Source organism: Protopterus annectens, chromosome 8.part1, assembly GCF_019279795.1.
Source record: "Protopterus annectens isolate FY-2018-M chromosome 8.part1, PAN1.0, whole genome shotgun sequence".
NCBI lineage: Eukaryota > Metazoa > Chordata > Ceratodontiformes > Protopteridae > Protopterus > Protopterus annectens.
This window is the reverse complement of record NC_056742.1, coordinates 353,732,929-353,751,239: the sequence shown is the minus strand read 5'-3', so window position 1 is coordinate 353,751,239 and position 18,311 is coordinate 353,732,929. Positions and strand designations below refer to the sequence as shown.

The 18,311-nt window shown below is 39.0% G+C and overlaps 1 protein-coding gene across 1 annotated transcript in view; it reads left to right on the top strand.

Moving 5' to 3' along the window:
• The window catches only part of LOC122810354 (fatty acyl-CoA hydrolase precursor, medium chain-like), a 336,843-nt gene that overhangs the window by 29,989 nt on the left and 288,543 nt on the right, over nucleotides 1-18,311 (top strand). Inside the window, exon 2 of the mRNA XM_044081933.1 lies at nucleotides 538-745. Within this exon, the coding sequence (XP_043937868.1) occupies nucleotides 538-745 (208 nt within the window). The remainder of the gene's footprint in view (nucleotides 1-537; nucleotides 746-18,311) is intronic.

Genomic DNA, 18,311 nt, shown 5'->3' with positions numbered 1-18,311 from the left:
ATACGAGCCAATCAAAAAATCGCACAGGCAGTGTGGGACTCGGGATTGGGCTGCTGATCTCGGGACTGTCCCGTTTAAATAGAGACTTCTGGCAACCCTGGTTGGCCTGCACCTATGATGTTAGGTCTCAATATTTCTGGGTGCTCTGTTAGCTCTCTGTAATGTCTACTCTGTGAGGCATTATTGCTTTCACTGTACAGAAACAGTAAGAAAGGTCAAAAACTAACTGCACAGTGAAATGCTGACCAAAATGCTGACAAAAAACACTTCTTTATTTTAGTACTATAATCTGCTCAGTAGACAATACTAAAGGTTTGTACAATCAGTATGAGTATTTATCTCCCAGAGCACAAATTATAAGTAGTATACATCCACATAAATAATAACTGCTGAATGAAAATTTTAACTGCTCTGTAGTGAAAAATGCATTACTTTTAGAAATTATAATTAAGTGACATCTAGTCTGATCATGTAAAATTAAATATATTACATGTGACTTGGACTTTTACTAATGTATTTTTTTTCATTTAATCTAAGACAGCAAAAAGGATCATCCAGTTGTTACCACTAAATATGGACAGCTGAAGGGAAAACGTCTTGAAGTAAAGGGAATTGATGATGCCGTGTATGCTTATATAAGCATTCCATTTGCAAAGCCACCTGTTGGACCACTGAGATTTTCTCCACCTCAGAATCCTGAACCTTGGGAAGGAGTGAGAGATGCTAGTGTTTCCTACCCACCAGTGTAAGAAATGTTCAGCTTCTTGTACATAGTATATGTCCTACAAAAGTATTAAAGCAACATACTAGCATGATGAGTATAATGTAATGTTAATTTTGTTTTTACTTGATGTCTGTCCTCCATGCTGTCCTGGCCATTCATTCACCATAGGGTTAGAAGCCAGGTAATCATCAGGCATTTTTGCATGAGGGCTTTTTAAATCTTCACTCCAGTGGCGGATGACTTGGGCAAAAGCCTGCTATGCTTTCCCTCTCCATAAGAGGCCAACACTTTCCCACAAGTGATTTGCTGCATAGCATAGTTTGGTAAAGACAAGTACATGTCTCTGTATATCGTGTTCTGTACTCTCGCTCCATTGTGTGATTCAGCACTTCAGCAGACTGAGCTGTCTTCCTTCTTCAGGATGATTTAGCTGACACTGGCCATCCTCATTGGTTGAAGCCTCCAGCACCTGATTATGTCTTCCAGCACAGAAACTGCTAGTTACATATTCCAATAATAAATTTAAGACTTTATTAAAATGTTGAAATTAACCCATTTTTATAGTATATTAAAACAACGCTCTTATAGCCATTAATGACACAGTAATTATTCAAAAAACGCAAAGGTTATTAAATATATCACATTAATCTCTATTTCCAGCACTGTTTTTTTTTTATTTTTTTTTTACATTTTACTTTCATTTTAACAGGAATAATTCTGAGGGAGTCTCAAAATTTTTGCTTAGAGCTATGTCTTGTGTAGATGTTCAGGTAATCACTTTTGTGCTTGAAGGACTCCAGAAAGTTTATATTTTCTGTTTTTTATCATACCCAAGAACATTTCAGGTCTTTGCTTTATGCAGCTACTTTTCTGGTTCTTCCACAGTATTAAAAGTGAACATAACTTACATGGATACCTACATTCTGAGTGGATAATCTACTTAAGCACTTCCACCCATCAATACCTCTTCACACACTTCATCTCACCTTCACTAGACATTAGCCATGCTTGTAAATACGCCACACTGAACTGACTCTTAGCCAATATTTTCCTTATCAAATTAGCTTCTTATTTCCTCTTTATATTGCCCAAACATTTAGCTTGGTTCTAGATTTAGAAGAACCTATTGCTTGTCTTAATTTAGCTACATCCTATGCAGATGAAGGGAATATAAATGTTTTGGTGATATATTTCTGTGAACGGTTATTTTGTAAATGAACTGAGCTGAGTTTACATATAGGGTAATCATTCAACAAAAAGTGAAATTCTTCCTGATGTTTTAATACTTAATAGGGGTAAGTGGCAGGAAATTCCAGCATTCATAATAAAGTACAGAAGATATGAGAATGAAATACTCCAGGCTGACCGATAATTTCCAGGAGCCTTCCAAAGAGCTGGAGTTTAATCAATTTATTTGTCCAGAAAAAACATGCGATAACAAGGTGTACAAAAGTAAAACAAAGTTTGTTGGTGTCTAATATCATAACATTAATCTGTCATGTTAAGCTTTGATATGAATAAGGATTTTCATTAGGAGGAAAAATACATATCTGCTAACATTATAAAAATCTTTTGTCACATCATTTAATTGTTGCATGCTCTAAGGTTATGTCTTGGAGCATGTGCAATGAGGAGTCACCTTTTTTATTATTTTTTGTGTTGACATTCGTAATATTGATGTATGGGTACAGAGACAGATTTGTTTACCTCTATATACCTATCTATATATATATAGATATAGATATAGACAAATATATGTATCTATCTGTATCTCTCTCTCTCTCTCTCTATGTGTATATATATATATATATATATATATATATATATATATATATATATATATATATATATATATATATATATACACACAGTACATGGATAATTGTCCATTGTCAGTCATGTTGTTATTTTAAATGACAGTTTGCACTGTCAACAATACAGTGTAGAATAAAGTAAGATTACACAATAGTGAGACTTAGGGAATATCATTTTTCCCCACTGTTGTGTGATTTGGAATTGGTATATAATTCTGGGAATGCAGTCCCCCAAAAGACATAAAAGGTGGCTTACCACCCCTGAAAATCACTGATTTGTGCATTAACCTTTGTAGTTAGGAAGCCGATTAAGGGGGTTGCCTGTGAATACTGATTGACTTACTTGTTGGGATTGAAGTCGTAAGTTGATTGATCATCATAACAAACATGCATACTATAAATAAGTATAAATCTATATTTATACAGTATGTATGTATATATATATATATATATATAGGTGTGTGTGTGTATATATACTGTAGGAAAAACCCAGACAAGCTAGAGAGAGTTTTCACTATGTGATACCTTAAACTTCCTGTAGTGGTGGCCCATGGGATATATCCAAATGACCCCTTAAGGACATTATGTCTGAACGACATAGCTTCAAAACCTCCATTCCTTTTTTTTAGTTTTTATGTACTTATTGTATATTCAGATCAATAAAGCCAACCCCCACTAGCTGTGGACATGTATGTTTTTGCCTTTTTATTGACCTCATCAACATACCATTAGTGAATACTTGTGGATATTTTGTCTATATTTCAGAAACATGAGGTCTTTAAACCTAGCTGATACCTATAAATGTTAAGGTTGTTGTTGTTGTGTCTTTTGGCTTTTCCCGGTTAGGGATTACCACAGCAGAACTCCGGTCTGCTAATGATTGGCAGTAGATTTTTACGTGCCGAGTTGCCGGCCCTGATGCACAACCTTCAGCGAAGGTACACCCATTCACGCATGTCTCCACACAGAAGATGCTCTAGCTGAGAATCGAACAGGACAACATCTTACTGTGAGGTGACAATGCTACCGCAGCACCACCACCGCAGTATCCCTATAAATATTAAGGTGTCTGCAAAATATCCCAACTAACATCCAAACCAAAGTGCATAAAGAATGCGCAGACAAACCATTCTGTAAAAACTGCAAGAAAAACAGCCAAACTAGAGGGATATCAAGATGCACATGTTCAAATTGCAATTTGCAAATGTGCATAAAATCGAACCAAAAACTATTGACTCCATAACTGCGAATGCTGTTGTGAAGTCGATGTTCTGCATCGAGATTGCACTATAGTGGGGATCGGGAAATGTACCCATTTCCTCACTATAGTGCGATCTCAGAGTTTGTACATATAATTAGCAGGGGGTGTGGGGGTTTGCAAGGGGGCTTGACCCCCTGCAAAACGTTAGTTAGAAATGTCTGGCTGGTAAGGTACGCTGGGTAATGTCGACTATGTCGAAAATGGACTTGTCGACATTACGGTTTTGTATTGTGCCTTTCCAATGTTTGTAATTTCAAGTTTATTTGTCGAGTAAGACATTAATTGATGGAATGACTTTTGAGGTTTTGAGAGTAAACCATTATATATATGAACAAATCAATGCAATCAGAAATGCAACCACAGATTTATATTGCTAGATGAGTGTGCTGGTCCCTATACCCTTTTTCACCTAGAAACCAAGGCTTTTGTGCAGGAACACCTTGCTCAGTCCAACACAATAGACAAGTAAGAGAAAAAGGGGAAAGAAGTGAGAACAGCAATAAAGTTCATAGGATCATAGGAGGTTACTAGGCTATTTGGCCCTGAGGCCCTTATAAGCCTAACCAAGAGTTTAGCCCATGTTTAGACAAATCAGCACCTGATGCCCCTGTCCCAGGATGTGGGTGGGATTCCAGGGGTATATTTTCTGTTTCCCATCTAGTTATCCAGGTTGCACTTAAAAAGGGGTAAAGGGGTACTCTGCTTGATGTAGAGAGTGAGTCTATTCCATAGATGAGGGAGTCTCTGGGAAACAAATCTGTCCCACCAACAAGTATTGTTGATGTCACAGACAAGGTTGAGGCTACGCATGTGGGTTATTCGAGTGGAGCTTGACTTGCGGATATGCAGCAGTCCCATCAAGATGGGGTCCATGATTGCCTTGTATGCCAGGCAGAGGTCGCCTCTGAGGAATCTGCATGAAACTGAGTAGAAGCATAGGGCTTTTAGCCTATCTGTGTATGGAAGATGTTTGAGGCCATAGATTCTCCTGGCGAGGAACCCCTGTGGTCTCTCCAGCTGCTGGATGTGCTTTGTGAGGTACATGCTGAAAGGGGCATTGTACTCAATAATGGGCCTTATAAGGGAAGAATACAGGGATGTTATGACCTCCTTGTCCCTGGATGAGATATCCTTACTTATAAGTTGGGCCATGTAGAAAACTTTCTGTGCAACGGAAGCAACGCGGTGGTCAAAAGTCAGGTTGCTGTCAACCTGGGTGCCCAAATCCCTCAAGACTGACTGAGTGCTTACAACATTGTTATTAATTTGATAATTTGTGGGGACGTCACTCTCCCCAAAGGGGATGATGATGCATTTTTTGGTATTCAGTTTGAGGCCATGTTTCTGGCACCAGTCATTTGTCTGAGTGAGACCCTCGTGGAGTGTTGCCTCAACTAAATCTCTAACTGTTATATGAATTAGACGACTTTTTCAAGCACAAGCCTTGGTCAAAGTCTATAAGTACAACACTAAAAAAGTATATATTTCAAAAAGGACTTAAACCAGCTGCTTGGCATAACCAAGTCAACTGCTCTACCATTAGGTTCTAAAAGCAACTAAGAACTGGCCAAGATTTTGAATCATCCCGTCATACATATGTGATTCATATACAAACAGATCGATAAGAAAATAGGAAATACAAGTACATATTTATGTTTTTACCAGGTAAGTGAGCTGATACCCAGACTCTTTTTTTTTTTCACCTATGACCAATGTTTTACCTGCAGGAACATGTTCTCCACTTCAAGGCAAGATATGAGCATTCAGGCAAAAAGTGGAAAAGAAAGAGAGAGGTTCTGCAAACTTCCTGAACCAGAACTTAAATAAACTACTATATCAGTTCAAAGTTTAGAAGCCATGGTCCAAGTCAACGTGTAGGGAAAGAGAAGTAAAGCAGTATGTACTTCAACTACGACTCATGTCTAGCCTCTCTGGATTACTGGCTCAGTTGCTCTACCACTAAGCTTCAGAAGCATATGTAAACTGGCCATCTCTCCCTCAACTTGTTTAAATTAGCTCTGACTCAAGCTGTAAACTAAACCCAAGTAAATTTGTCCCATACCTATTTCATACAAAGATATTTTATTTTCCTACTGGTCGATGAAATTCTCTAATGAGTCAATCAAATATTTGGGCCAGACTACTAAAGTCCTAACCAGACCTTTGGTAACTTATTGAAGTAAAAAAACAAGAAAAGGAACACTCAACCAGTGTAGCAGTGACTAATATTCAAATGTAAAATGATGCATTGGTAGCAAACAAGCTGCAGAACCACAAGCCAGATAAAAATTCAAATACCTTTATTTAGCAATTCAGAATGTTAAGCACTTTCCTCAAAACAGTGCTTTCATCCTTTGTTTCATAATGACTTCATCAGAACAAAATTCAGAAAGTTTCTCTCCTCCTTTTTTTTCCATGTGAATATATATATATATCTGCTGTTAACTATCACATGTATATTTTCAGCCTCTCAATATTGACCTAAAAATGATGAAATATCATCCAATCACTAAAAAATTGTTACACTCCATGAAATATATATATTTAAGAAATAATATAAAAATATTTACATATATGGATCTCATTTCCACTAAAAAACAATAAACAACTAAAAGTTGTGTATTTGCTTATTAAACTTTGTTTCTTCAAAACGTTCCATTACAAGGACAGGAATTATACAGCAAGATTCAGTTGGCATAATGGTTAAGGTCTTCACCTCCCATGCAGGAGTTACAAGTTTCAGTCCTGACCTCTAGACAATGCCTGTGTGGAGTTTGTGTGTTTTCAATTTGTCTCTGTGGGGTTCCTCCCACCTCCCAAAAGCATGCTGAGTGTTTTTATCTCAAACTCACCCTATAGACAAATGCTTTGGCTAACATCTGTAGTACACATTATCCTCAAGATAGGAGAACATGGATCACAGACTGTGCACAGTGTCAGGGCTAGCCACCCAGTGGTGTAAAAACTGGTTCTAGGTGATTTGGTCACGTTGACTAATGTTGCCCAAAATGAGCATGGGTATTTGCCTTTGATAAGTCAGTTGAGGACCTGGTCTATTCTGACCTGCACCAGGGACCAATGCTAACAGTGGAAGGGGTGTATGTGCCCCTACTGGCAGTGTGTGCTCTGGGTCAATATGCTACTGACATGCTGTCTCTTTTGCTGAACCATGCATTGGCCACCAGTTTGGGTTACCTGGGATAGCTCTGTTGAGCGAAAGCTGGACTTGAAACCAGTCAACCTGTAAAACATGAACTAAAGACTGCTACACTCAGTGTAGGATCACTGACAGGATGCAGCTTAGAAGTGGATGACATGATAGAAAGGAGAAGGGTGGACATCCTATATATCTAAGAGATAAGATGGAATTGCAGTGCAGCAAAGCCACTTGTTTTGAGATCCAGTGTCTATTATGCAGGAGGAGGACAGACTAGAAAGGTTGTAGGAAATGTAGTCAGGGAGAGGCTTCAGAAGACAGTGTAGGATGTCATCAGAATTGATTACAGACCCATGGCAATCAGTCCCCAGTGTAAGGATAAGGCACTATTCATAATCTCAGCTTATACCCCACGGCAGGGTTGTGGTAGCAAGGAAAGTGAGGAAAATAGAGCATTCAGGCAGCAGGACCTACTATATAAAGCAAGACAATATGAATTGTATTGATAATGGGTGACCTGAATGCACATATCAGGCCAAAACAGGATATGAGGACTGCCTGGGTAAGAATGGTTGGGGTAGCAGGAATAAAGAAGGGGAGGCCATTCTTGACTTCTGTCTGGCAAATGGCTTAATGGTGGCCAACACTTAGTTCAGCAAAAGAAACAGTCACAAAATCACATACAAGTGTGTTCAACATACAACTCAGGAAACTTACTCCTAGTAAGAAAAGGACACTGGGTAAAATCAGTGATTGCAAAGTCATTCCCAGTGAAATAGTCACCCCCACAGCATAAACAACTGTTTGTCACAATCAGTTGCAAACAGTGGTCAGAAAAGGCTCTGGTCAACAGAGACTAGGCTGAAGATCTAGAAGTTGGCTGGCAATAAAGTAGAACAGTTCAAAGGCTCTAGCACTTCAGGAAGAAGAGCAAACAGGAGGAATGGAAGACAAATGGCAGCACTTCAAAATAGCATGTGTGTGGACTACAGAACAGATATGTGCTTGAGCCAGGTAGGGGAATAAGGTATATAAGGAAATCTGGCAGTAGAATATGGAGGTCATCAAATGAAAGAGTACAGGAATAAGTAAGAGACTGAGAAGGTGGACCAGGCTAAGATGGAAGACTTGTTGGCTATCAAAGAGGCTAAGAAAGGAGTTACAATAGCAAAGAACAAAGCATTGGAGGCACTTAACCAACTTCTGGGAAGTGTCTTGGTAGATGGTACAAAGAAACTCTATCAGGTTACAAGGCAAAGACAGAAAGATAAAGAAGGTAGTTAGATACCCTTCATAAGGGATGCCAGCAACAACCTGCTCTCCAGTCCACAGGACATCAAAGGCTGGTGGAAGCAGTACTTCCATCAGCTTCTGAATGAAGAAAACCCAACAGAAGCTGTACTGCTGCAGACACAGCCTATGATGAACGAAGAGGGGAAGCCCACTCTAGAAGAAGTAAGAACAGGACTAAGGAAAATGAAATCGGGGAAGAAGCAGACTCGGATGAGGTTGCAACAGATGTGATCAAGGTGCTGGTTGAGATAGGGGAGAAATGGTTCCTGAGAGTACTCATACCAGTATGGAGAGAAAGACATATCCCAGATGACTGTACAATAAACATACTAGTGACATTCACAACTGTGGGCAGTACAGAGGTATCAAACTCCTATTACACTACATGAAATTTCTGGAGAGGTTGACTGATAAAAGAATACATAGAGGAAAGCAGCAAAACCGATCCAATGTCTGCAGTGAGACAGATAGTTGAGAAGAAGAAACAAATGAGAAAAGGGTCCAACTGAGCATTCCTAGACTATGAAACTGATTTGGGCAGTCCTGAGGTGGTATGAAGGTCCAGAAACATTGGTAAAAGTAATGCAGGTTATGAACGAGGATCAAATGACTCAAGTACGAACAGTGTTTGGCCTCACAGCAGGATTCACTGTGGGAGTGGGGTGTGCATTAGGGTTCAGCCCTCAGCACACTGCTGTTCATATTGGTGATGGACTATATCAGCAAACAGGCCAGAGGGGATTGCTCAACAAAGTTGCTGTATATAGACAATGTGACATTACAGGCAGACTCTGAGCAAGAACCTTACGAAAGGATAGGGGAATGGAATGCAAAACTAAAGGCACATAGGATGAAACTAAGTACAAATAAGACAGTTATAATGGCAACAAATGGGGAGATCAGAAGAAACTGAGAATTTAGATAGAAGGGAAGATAGTCAAACAGGTTATCAGCATCAGGTATATTGGGGGGAATGACTGAAGAGAAGTAAAGTCTGCACAAGGCGATCAAAGCTAGAATCAGAGGGGCTGCAGCCAACTGGCACAGTGTGTCATGGGTAGTGTATGAGAGAAAAATGAGAAGCTGAAAAGTAAGGTGTATAAAACATTGACTTGACCAGTACTACTGTATAGTACAGAAACCTGGGCATTAAATTAGAGCAGTTGAGGAAGCTAGAGGTGATGGAGATGAAGTGACTGAGACAGGTGGTAGGATGCACACTGTGGGAAAGACAAAGAAATGAGGACATCAGAGTAGAAGCCAAAGTAGCTCCAATTGCAGAAGGTCAAAGAGAACAGATTAAGGTGGTGTGGACATGCGCATAAAAGCAGGAATTAATCTGGTGAAGACAATATGGGACAGACAGGAAGTATTAAACAAGATAGCCCCTGCAAGTACGGCAACTGCACGTCTCCAAAAACCAAACAGCAATAAAAGACACAGGGAAGCCAGCAGACTGTAGCATTCAGTATTTAATCAAAACTAGCTAGAAAGCATAGTATAAAATAAAAAAAAGACAAAAAACAGTCTGTAATGTGTAGTGTCTGTGTGTGTGTTTCTATGTTTGCAGCCTATGATGGATTAATTTATGTCTTATGCCCATTGTGTCCCAAGTTAGATTCCATTTCCCCTGTAACTCTTATTAAATTAAGATAATATGGGTAGCATAAAAATCAAGAAGTGAATGCTAACTCAGTGTTACATTAAATTTCATTCTCTTTTAATGACAGTATAATGAGTGACTTAGCTGAGGACTTTCTCCTAACTATCACAATATTATTCTGAATATGGGAGGCATGGTGAAAGGAGAGCATTATGTCTCATCCCTCTATTCTGCCTCCTTTACAAATATTTCAATACACAAGCTGTAATAAATGACAAAGCCATTCTAACCTCTGTCACACTGGTTTCTTTTGGTAGAGAAGTTTCTTCAACCCAGCAATGGTTAAAATACATTCTTTTGGGACAGTAAATTTTCAAAAAGCATGATGCCAAGACTGAAATATTCTGTTTTGTACATCACAGCATACTATGGACTTTGCTTAAGTTGTTGATCAAAGACATGTGGGAATGTTAATGCCCTCATTTTCAGTACCAGCTCTTCTACAAATAAACTTTTTGAGAGGAGCTTTATTTACAACAATGATCTAGCTCCTCAAACTTTTAAGGCTACCAAATTTTTACTGAAAAAACTGTTTTCAAAGAAGGCTTAAGCCTGGAACACTGTGTTATAAGCTTATGAGTCTTCTTACTGATATGACTAGGTAATCTCATCTTGAAATCTGTAATCAGTACTTAAGTGATGATCAGCTTCTCCTGCGGCATAGAGGGATAAAGGGCTGACTATGGCCTAGCCCTCCTGGGTTTGATTAGCAGCTTCAGCAACTGACGGAGTGCCAGGGAAGGGATGGCATGCCCATCCTAGGTGGGGCTAGTGGTACTCATTGATATGCTCCACAATGGAAGGCATGGTCCAAAGAAGGGAGATGGCCTTACTTAGACATAATCAACATGCATGGGGGGCAGGAAAGGGAGTGTGTAGGGCATAAACAAACAAAATCCTACTCTGGATGGAAGCACAGAAGAGCCAAGCCACAAGGACATCCTTAGGATACCTGACTAGTGTGACACCCATGCACTGGCCCAGCAATCAAGGAGCCTCAGTCCTCACCACTAACACCAGTGAGGGGCGTCCATATAGGGAAAGGATAATAAATAGACACACAGTAAAGTACACTTTCCCTTAAGAGCATGCCGAGATCACAGTCAGTCTGGGGCTGGTTTCTCCCTTTCTTTCCAGGTCCCCAATAAGACTCCCCACTGGCACAGCTATAGGGCCCAGATCTCAGCCTAATTGGCAAGCTAAAACCTGTAGCACCCTCTCTGTCCAACCAGTGCTTCGTGTCCCTGCCCAACTAGCTAACACACACACACACTTTGAGAATGAGTTATATACAACCACACAGACACTCCAGAGGAAGGCTGCTACAGGTTCTCCAGCTGTGCCCCTTTTACCCAGACTGTATGGTAGTACCACTTGCCACCACCCACTAATTTTTATCAGCTACTAAAAGGCCCTTATGAAAGGGTGTCCTGTTATACTGCCCAATATTATTATCCAAATGGCAAGTGCAACTGAACAGTCAAGGCTTATTGGAGTGGCTTGGCCAGTATCACTAAATTCATGCAATGTACTCTTAGAGCTTAAATTATCAATACACAAAACAGCCATAGTTGAAAGGTTTAAAAATATTTAATAATAAATAATAAAAACACAAGACAATACTTCTTACTGCACAGTGCTAGTCATGAGTTCAGAGATCAAAATAATACAATAGAAAAGTTCTGACATCAATACAGAACAAACTAATCTAATCTTCTTCCTACTTTCTAGCTAAGCTAAGAGAAAACACAGTTTTAAAAGAAAACTTACATATAGAACACAGGCAGTGCTGTTGAGTTGGATGTTCTCAAGACAAATGCTAAATGCCCTCATTCTTTCTTTTCTTAAATTGATAACACAGTACCACTGATTCATTTCAGATGACATCATTTATTTCTGGTTTCCAGGCTAACAGAAACTCAGATGTTAATAGCCCTTTTGATCTTTCAGCTGGTCAGGAAGCCAGAGCAATAAAAGAAATTATACATGCAAATTCTAGCCATTAACTCCTGCCTCAAAACAATAGGCAGAATGCCTCCCTCTAGACATCTCAGCTCCGAGTTTTAGATCAAAGAATTTCACACTGCTTGACTTATCAGCTTTCTTAGAGCAGAGTGCACTGTTGTTACATTTTTTTCAGTTCAACATCCAATACAGTCTTTTCACATTTAAGAGAACAAGCCTATGGCTTACATTAATATTTACAAATGACAGAATTATATACACAATTCTATCTGGCTAGGCTGGCAGGAGAAGAGCTGGTTGACCTAGTGTGGATGTGGGGAACTGCGGGCTAGGCTGGCAATGATGAGGCTAGAGGTGACCAAAAAAAGATACTTAGAAACACAATTGGTTCTGATCTGAAGATTATGCAGCAGCTCATATGTGTTATATTGAAAATATCTATAAGCTAGTTCTTTGTTACCACCAAGTTAAAAAAAACAATATTAACTCAATGCAGCATTGCCTTCTTCAGCTTTCTTCAGTTTTTTCTCATCCATGACCTCACTTTTATATGTTGATTGTCTTGCTTAAATTTCTGTTTATCTTCAGTGTAGTTTGCTTAAACCTTTCTTTACTTATTTTATTCTCTCTCTCTCTCACACACACACACACACACACACACACACACACACACACACACACACACACACACACACATACATATACACACAGACACACACACCATCATAAACTTGATTTAATATTTCTGTAGCTGTCAGATTACTATGCTATGCTATACTGGCAGTTTAATTCAGGGGGTTAAGGATGTGGCCTGATAAGTTTCATCCTGCTGTCTTGGATTTAATTCCCTTAGTTTCTGAGCAGCTCATTAAATTACAGATTCATTTTGGGTGACCTTCTAAAGAGTTGTTTATGGCTAGTACATTTACATAGTTAACAAGCTGATGCAGTACTTCAACCTGTAAGGTTTACTTGTATTGCGCAATAGTTATCCAAAATGAGTCAACAATTCCTTTCCTGTTTGTCGCCACTGTCACCAAATCTGGATATCAGCAAAACTTACAAGAAGCTGTTCCAAAAATCCATTATAAATAAAGAAATAAGTATCAGTATGAGTGAAGAAACTGGTGCAGCGGTATTAGTCCTATTTTGGGTTTCCTCCTCTAAACACAGAGGAACATCACTCATATTTCCAGTATCTATAAGATCAAGAAACCAAGTCTCAGTTCAGCCTACTTTTGTAGTAGCAATGTTGTCATTTCTAATTTCAGTGGATGAGAAAATTTAGGCCCCAGCTTCGAAGAACTGTCTTACATTTAACTTTAACATATGTCACACTCCTGCTGATCTTGCAACAAACTTTATGCAGCAGAATTACATGGTGCTTTTTGCTCCAGGTCTAGTATCTCTTCGGATCTGCTAATGATTCTGTTTAGGAAGATGAGTACCATGCAAGTTCTTGCACGGGAGCTGTGCTGCAGAGACAGTAAATGGTGCTCAGCACCTGCAGTAGAAGTCATCGATGAAGTCTCATTAGCCACAAACCACTGTCTTATCTAACACCACAGTTGCAAGTTGTACACTGTTAGAAGTTAAAAAAGGATGGTTGCATTGTACTAATGGCCAAGGTTTGTAAACTGAAAAGCACAATAATATGACAAGACTGCTGTGTAGGAGATTGTACAAACACTATAATATAGAAATAGCTGAGAAACATTGGAAACATGAACCACAAAGCATTATCAACAGTGTTGTAGTTCAGATCACATGGGATCACCCAACACAAACAGTACAGAAAGGAAATGCTAGAAAATAAGATAATGTAATCCAAGAAAAAATACAAAAGTAGCACGAACCACTAAAATAGGGATTATAGTGTGTTATGCATTGAGAGACACAAAATTATAAAGTACCAGGATATACAAGCAGAAAGCAGAGCAATCAGAAAAGACCCAAACAGTTACAGTACTATTAGGAGCTACAGGACTAATAAAAAATTATTCTCAAACTTAAGTGTGTTACTAGTATTTTAACCACATGTAAGCTGCAGAAGGAAGCAATCGTGATTCATTCCAGGTGCTGAGGATAGCACTCTTGGCAAGAATCAAAGCCTAAACCAATACTAATGTCTTGAACTTTAATTGTACTCCAACTCAAGAATAAAATCCTGTCATAGTGTTAGAAACCCAGATCATTTGGACAAATAAAAATATAAAAGCAGCTCTTTCTACCCTTGTTAACCATGTAGAAAGTATTGCACACATTGCAGAATATAACCCTTTGGAGTTATTTGACTGGCTAAATGGAGTTCTTTTAGTAGCAATAATTTGCAGTTATTGCTAAAGATCTGTAAACCATGGATCCCAGATATTTCAGGCTTGAAGTCATTAAAACAATGTAAGTTTGTAAAACCAAACAGAATGAAAAAAATAATAACTCTTCCATTGATTTATCCAAAAACTCCAATAAACAAAATTACCAAGCTTGAGTACTTTTATCCAAAAAAGACTTCTTCAGAATCTATACAACCCTCTCATTTTAAATGTCTTACTCATCCAATCCTGGTGCATTTTATAATCACATGATATCAACAAGTTTTAAAACAATATAACGTTGTTAAAAGAATGCTTCCATCAAAAGTCTCAATTATTATGCTTTAAAATCTTTTATTTTTTTTAACCATGTTGCAACTAATCAGCCGTAAATCATAACTGCCATGACTTTAAATGTAACAAACTCATAGAAATTATGTTATTAATTCCCAGAGGTTGGTCTACTCGCAATCATTTGCCAACATACGTAATTTAATTTTACTATACATTCTCATAGACTTCCCCTTGGACTTTTATATACCTTCTCCAAAATACAAAATATATTTTTTACATCTGTACATTTAATTACATGCCTTGCTAGAACATTTTCCAATCCATTTTCTAAGCGGATGTCACATTTTTCCTTTATAAAGTGCAGAACATGTAATGTCCTTTGCTAAGCAAATAACCACACTAGTTCCGCTGTTTTTCCTACCGTGAATGTAGAGCTCTCTATATCCTTCTAGCTCTACTTCTTCATCTTCAAGAATATAGCTGCATTGATTATAGGCACCACATTTTTTGTTGTTTTTTCCTCCCATATCTTGGTATTAGGAATGTAGTTAAAAACTTTGGTAAACAATGACAAAAGTACATCCTCTTTAATGGTTAAGTGTCTATAATCATAAATACAGTACATTTATCCAAGGGGACTATGTCTTCCCATAGTGTTTGTTCCAACTGATGTCCTTACTTATCACTGTCACAGTATTCCTTATCTAATGGGATATCCTACAGAGAATAACCATGCTTCTGGCGAGCATATCACAGCCTTAGATCCACCCAAAATGCTGTATGTCCTATTTCCAAGCGTAAGGTACATAAGTGACATACGGGTGCCTAATTCTCAGAACTTCTTTGTCACTAGTCCGAATGTTGTTATTTTTAAACTTGGTCTGTAAATTGTTCTAAATACCTTGTCATTCTCCCTCCTTGTTCCTTTAAGATGGGAGAAAAAAAGAAGCCAACCAGTAGTACAGCTTTTTTTCTCCATCTTCTGCTATTTCAGTATTTTCAGTGGCCAGTTTGGTTATATCTGACCCTCCTATTTTTATTTCAGCTATGTACCTACAAACATTTGAATGACTCTGATTTACTTCTTTTCTTTCAGTTTGTACATTGCTATTCTGATCTTTTTTATTTTTTCCAAGCCTCTTTGCACTACAACTTTTGTCCTTCCCTTCCTTCCTTCATTTTGTGTTTCTGTCTTCTTCTTTTGCACTGCCTTCCTAACATCTGTCTTCAGCCACAAAGATTTCTCCATCCCTTTCTTTTTACTCTATCATTTCAGCTGTTTTGCAATGAGAAGATGACACCATTCCCAAACCTTCCGTGTCACTCATTTATACCTGTGACACCCCTGCACTGGCCCAGTAATCAAGGAGCCTCAATCCTCACCACTTGCGACAGCTAGGGGATATACACACTGGGAGGATGACAAGTACACACACACTAAAGTGCAATTTCCCTTAAGAGCACACAGAGACCTCAGTCAGTCTGGGGCTGGTTTCTCCCTCTTTCTCCATATCCCCAATAAGACTCTCCACTGGCACAGCTACAGGGGTGAGATCTCAGCTGAGTGGTCAAGTCAAAATCTCCAGCAACCTCTCTGTCCACCCAGTGCTTCATGCCCCTGCCCAAGTAGCTGACACTCACACACTTTTAAATTTGATTTGTATACACACACACACACACACACACACACACACACACACACACACACACACACACACACACACACACACACACACACACACACACCACACACACCTGAGAAAGGCTGGCACAGGTTTACTAGCTATGGCTGCTTTTGCCCAGACTATAAGGTAGTACCGGCTGCCACCAACCACGCTTACTTACCAGCTACTATTAGGCACTTACAAAGGGTGTCCAATCCTACTGTGTAATGTTACTATTAATCCACATGGTAGTCTGACCAAGAGCAAGGCTATTTAGGAGTGGCCTGTACAGTGTCAGCAAATACATATGCTAGTACACTCGGAGCTTAAATATGTCTCACAAACATCAGCCACAAAGATAGGTTTAAATATATTTAATAATAAATAATAAAAGAACAAGACAATACTCAGTACACAAACACATTATCTTCAGAGTTCAAAATCACAGGAAATATTTTCAAACAAAATTGCAGGACAGTCTCAAATAAATACAGAAAACATCTAAACTAAACTTTACTATATTCCTGTCTATATCTAAAAGAGATACTATGCCCTGAATCTTACTTACAAGGCAGGCAAATGCACACTCAATCTGCAGTCTGTGGCTACCACTCCACCCATACATTATAAGAAGGAATCAGTACTGCAAAACTAAACAGGGATATACATTTTGAGCCTCAGGAGCAGGGTCAGTCCACCCAGGCATTGTACTTGCATTTTTTATGAGAGTGAAGCTATTACATTAGCAGTATTTCTTAGTAGTTCTCAGCGTGCTAATAAAACTGACTGTTGGAGCCTTGTACCCCCCCCCACCAGCTAGTGCAGTTATCCTAACTGTCCAATAGACAGTATACATTTAATTCAGATCCCTGTGACTAAATTAACCATCAAGAAGCACTCTCAGTGCTTTCTGCCTTAGTTTGTATCACTTGGAAGTCCACCGGTTTATTTGCATCTCTATACATTCCCCTTCATTGCTAATGTATCTCCCTACTCTAATCTGTGCACAAACTGGTTACTGATCAGCAAGTCAATGTGAAGACACACTCCCAACCTTAATAAAGTTTGCTATATCTTCTCTCCTTCACTTTACAGGTAGTTTGAATTCTTACTTGCTCTCTCTGAGGCCTTCACTGATAGTTTTCCACTGATTGCCTCTCTGGTTTCTTTGCATTCCACCTGGTTTACACCCCTTGTGCTATCTCCCTCCCCCAATACTAAGTCTATATTAGAATCCTGCTGAGCATAGATCTTTAAATTTCTAGTCTCCCACCAGGACACAAGTGCTGTTCAGCAATTGCATTTTGCTTGCTGGTAAGCCATTAGACCTCAGAAATTTGTTTAAAGTGTTCAGATTTGTAAAGTAATACTTGCTTATTACTCTTGTCTTGGTGAGCACTGCCCCGCTCTGTTCGCCCTCGCTAATGCTCGGGCTCTGTCAGCTCCCCTACCCCCTTTTCCCTCCTGCCTCCACTACCTCTACATTAATAGTAATCACAGCCACACCCACAGCTCACCCTCACATCACCTCCACCAATCACAGCTCCTCAAGTCAGATCACATTATACCACACCAACTTGCTCCACCCAAAATACTCCCAATCACCCTCACTCCCATTAGGCATTTTTTACATCACCCACACTACTTACCCATCCACATATAGTGCAGCCCTATAATTTCTATTCAGACCCCCACCAAGTACCAACCTAAACTTTATAGCCATGACTATCACACAACTAAGTCTAGTCTGTCTTCTCATAATTCTTTATAACACCACAAGTTATCACTCTAGCAATATCCCTAAACATAGTAGCACAATACTACATTATGCACTCTCATATACAGACACCACACATTATAATATCTGCCCACAATTGTTCAAGAACTACATAACGGACCAATTCAGAACTAAACACATATGCTCTCATTCCTACTCCAAAAAAACACAATACTTTCTCACACTCCTCACCAAACTCCAACATCTGTATCACCATTTTAACACCAGGCTCACTATAAGTGGGGATATCCACCCCAACCCAGGTCCAAATCCATCCTGTCCAACACAAACTGCTCCAACATAAATGTCAGAACATAACACCCCACTATCTTCATCCCTGGGCAAATAAACAACAGCAGCAAAACCAACCATCTTTTAATTATAAAT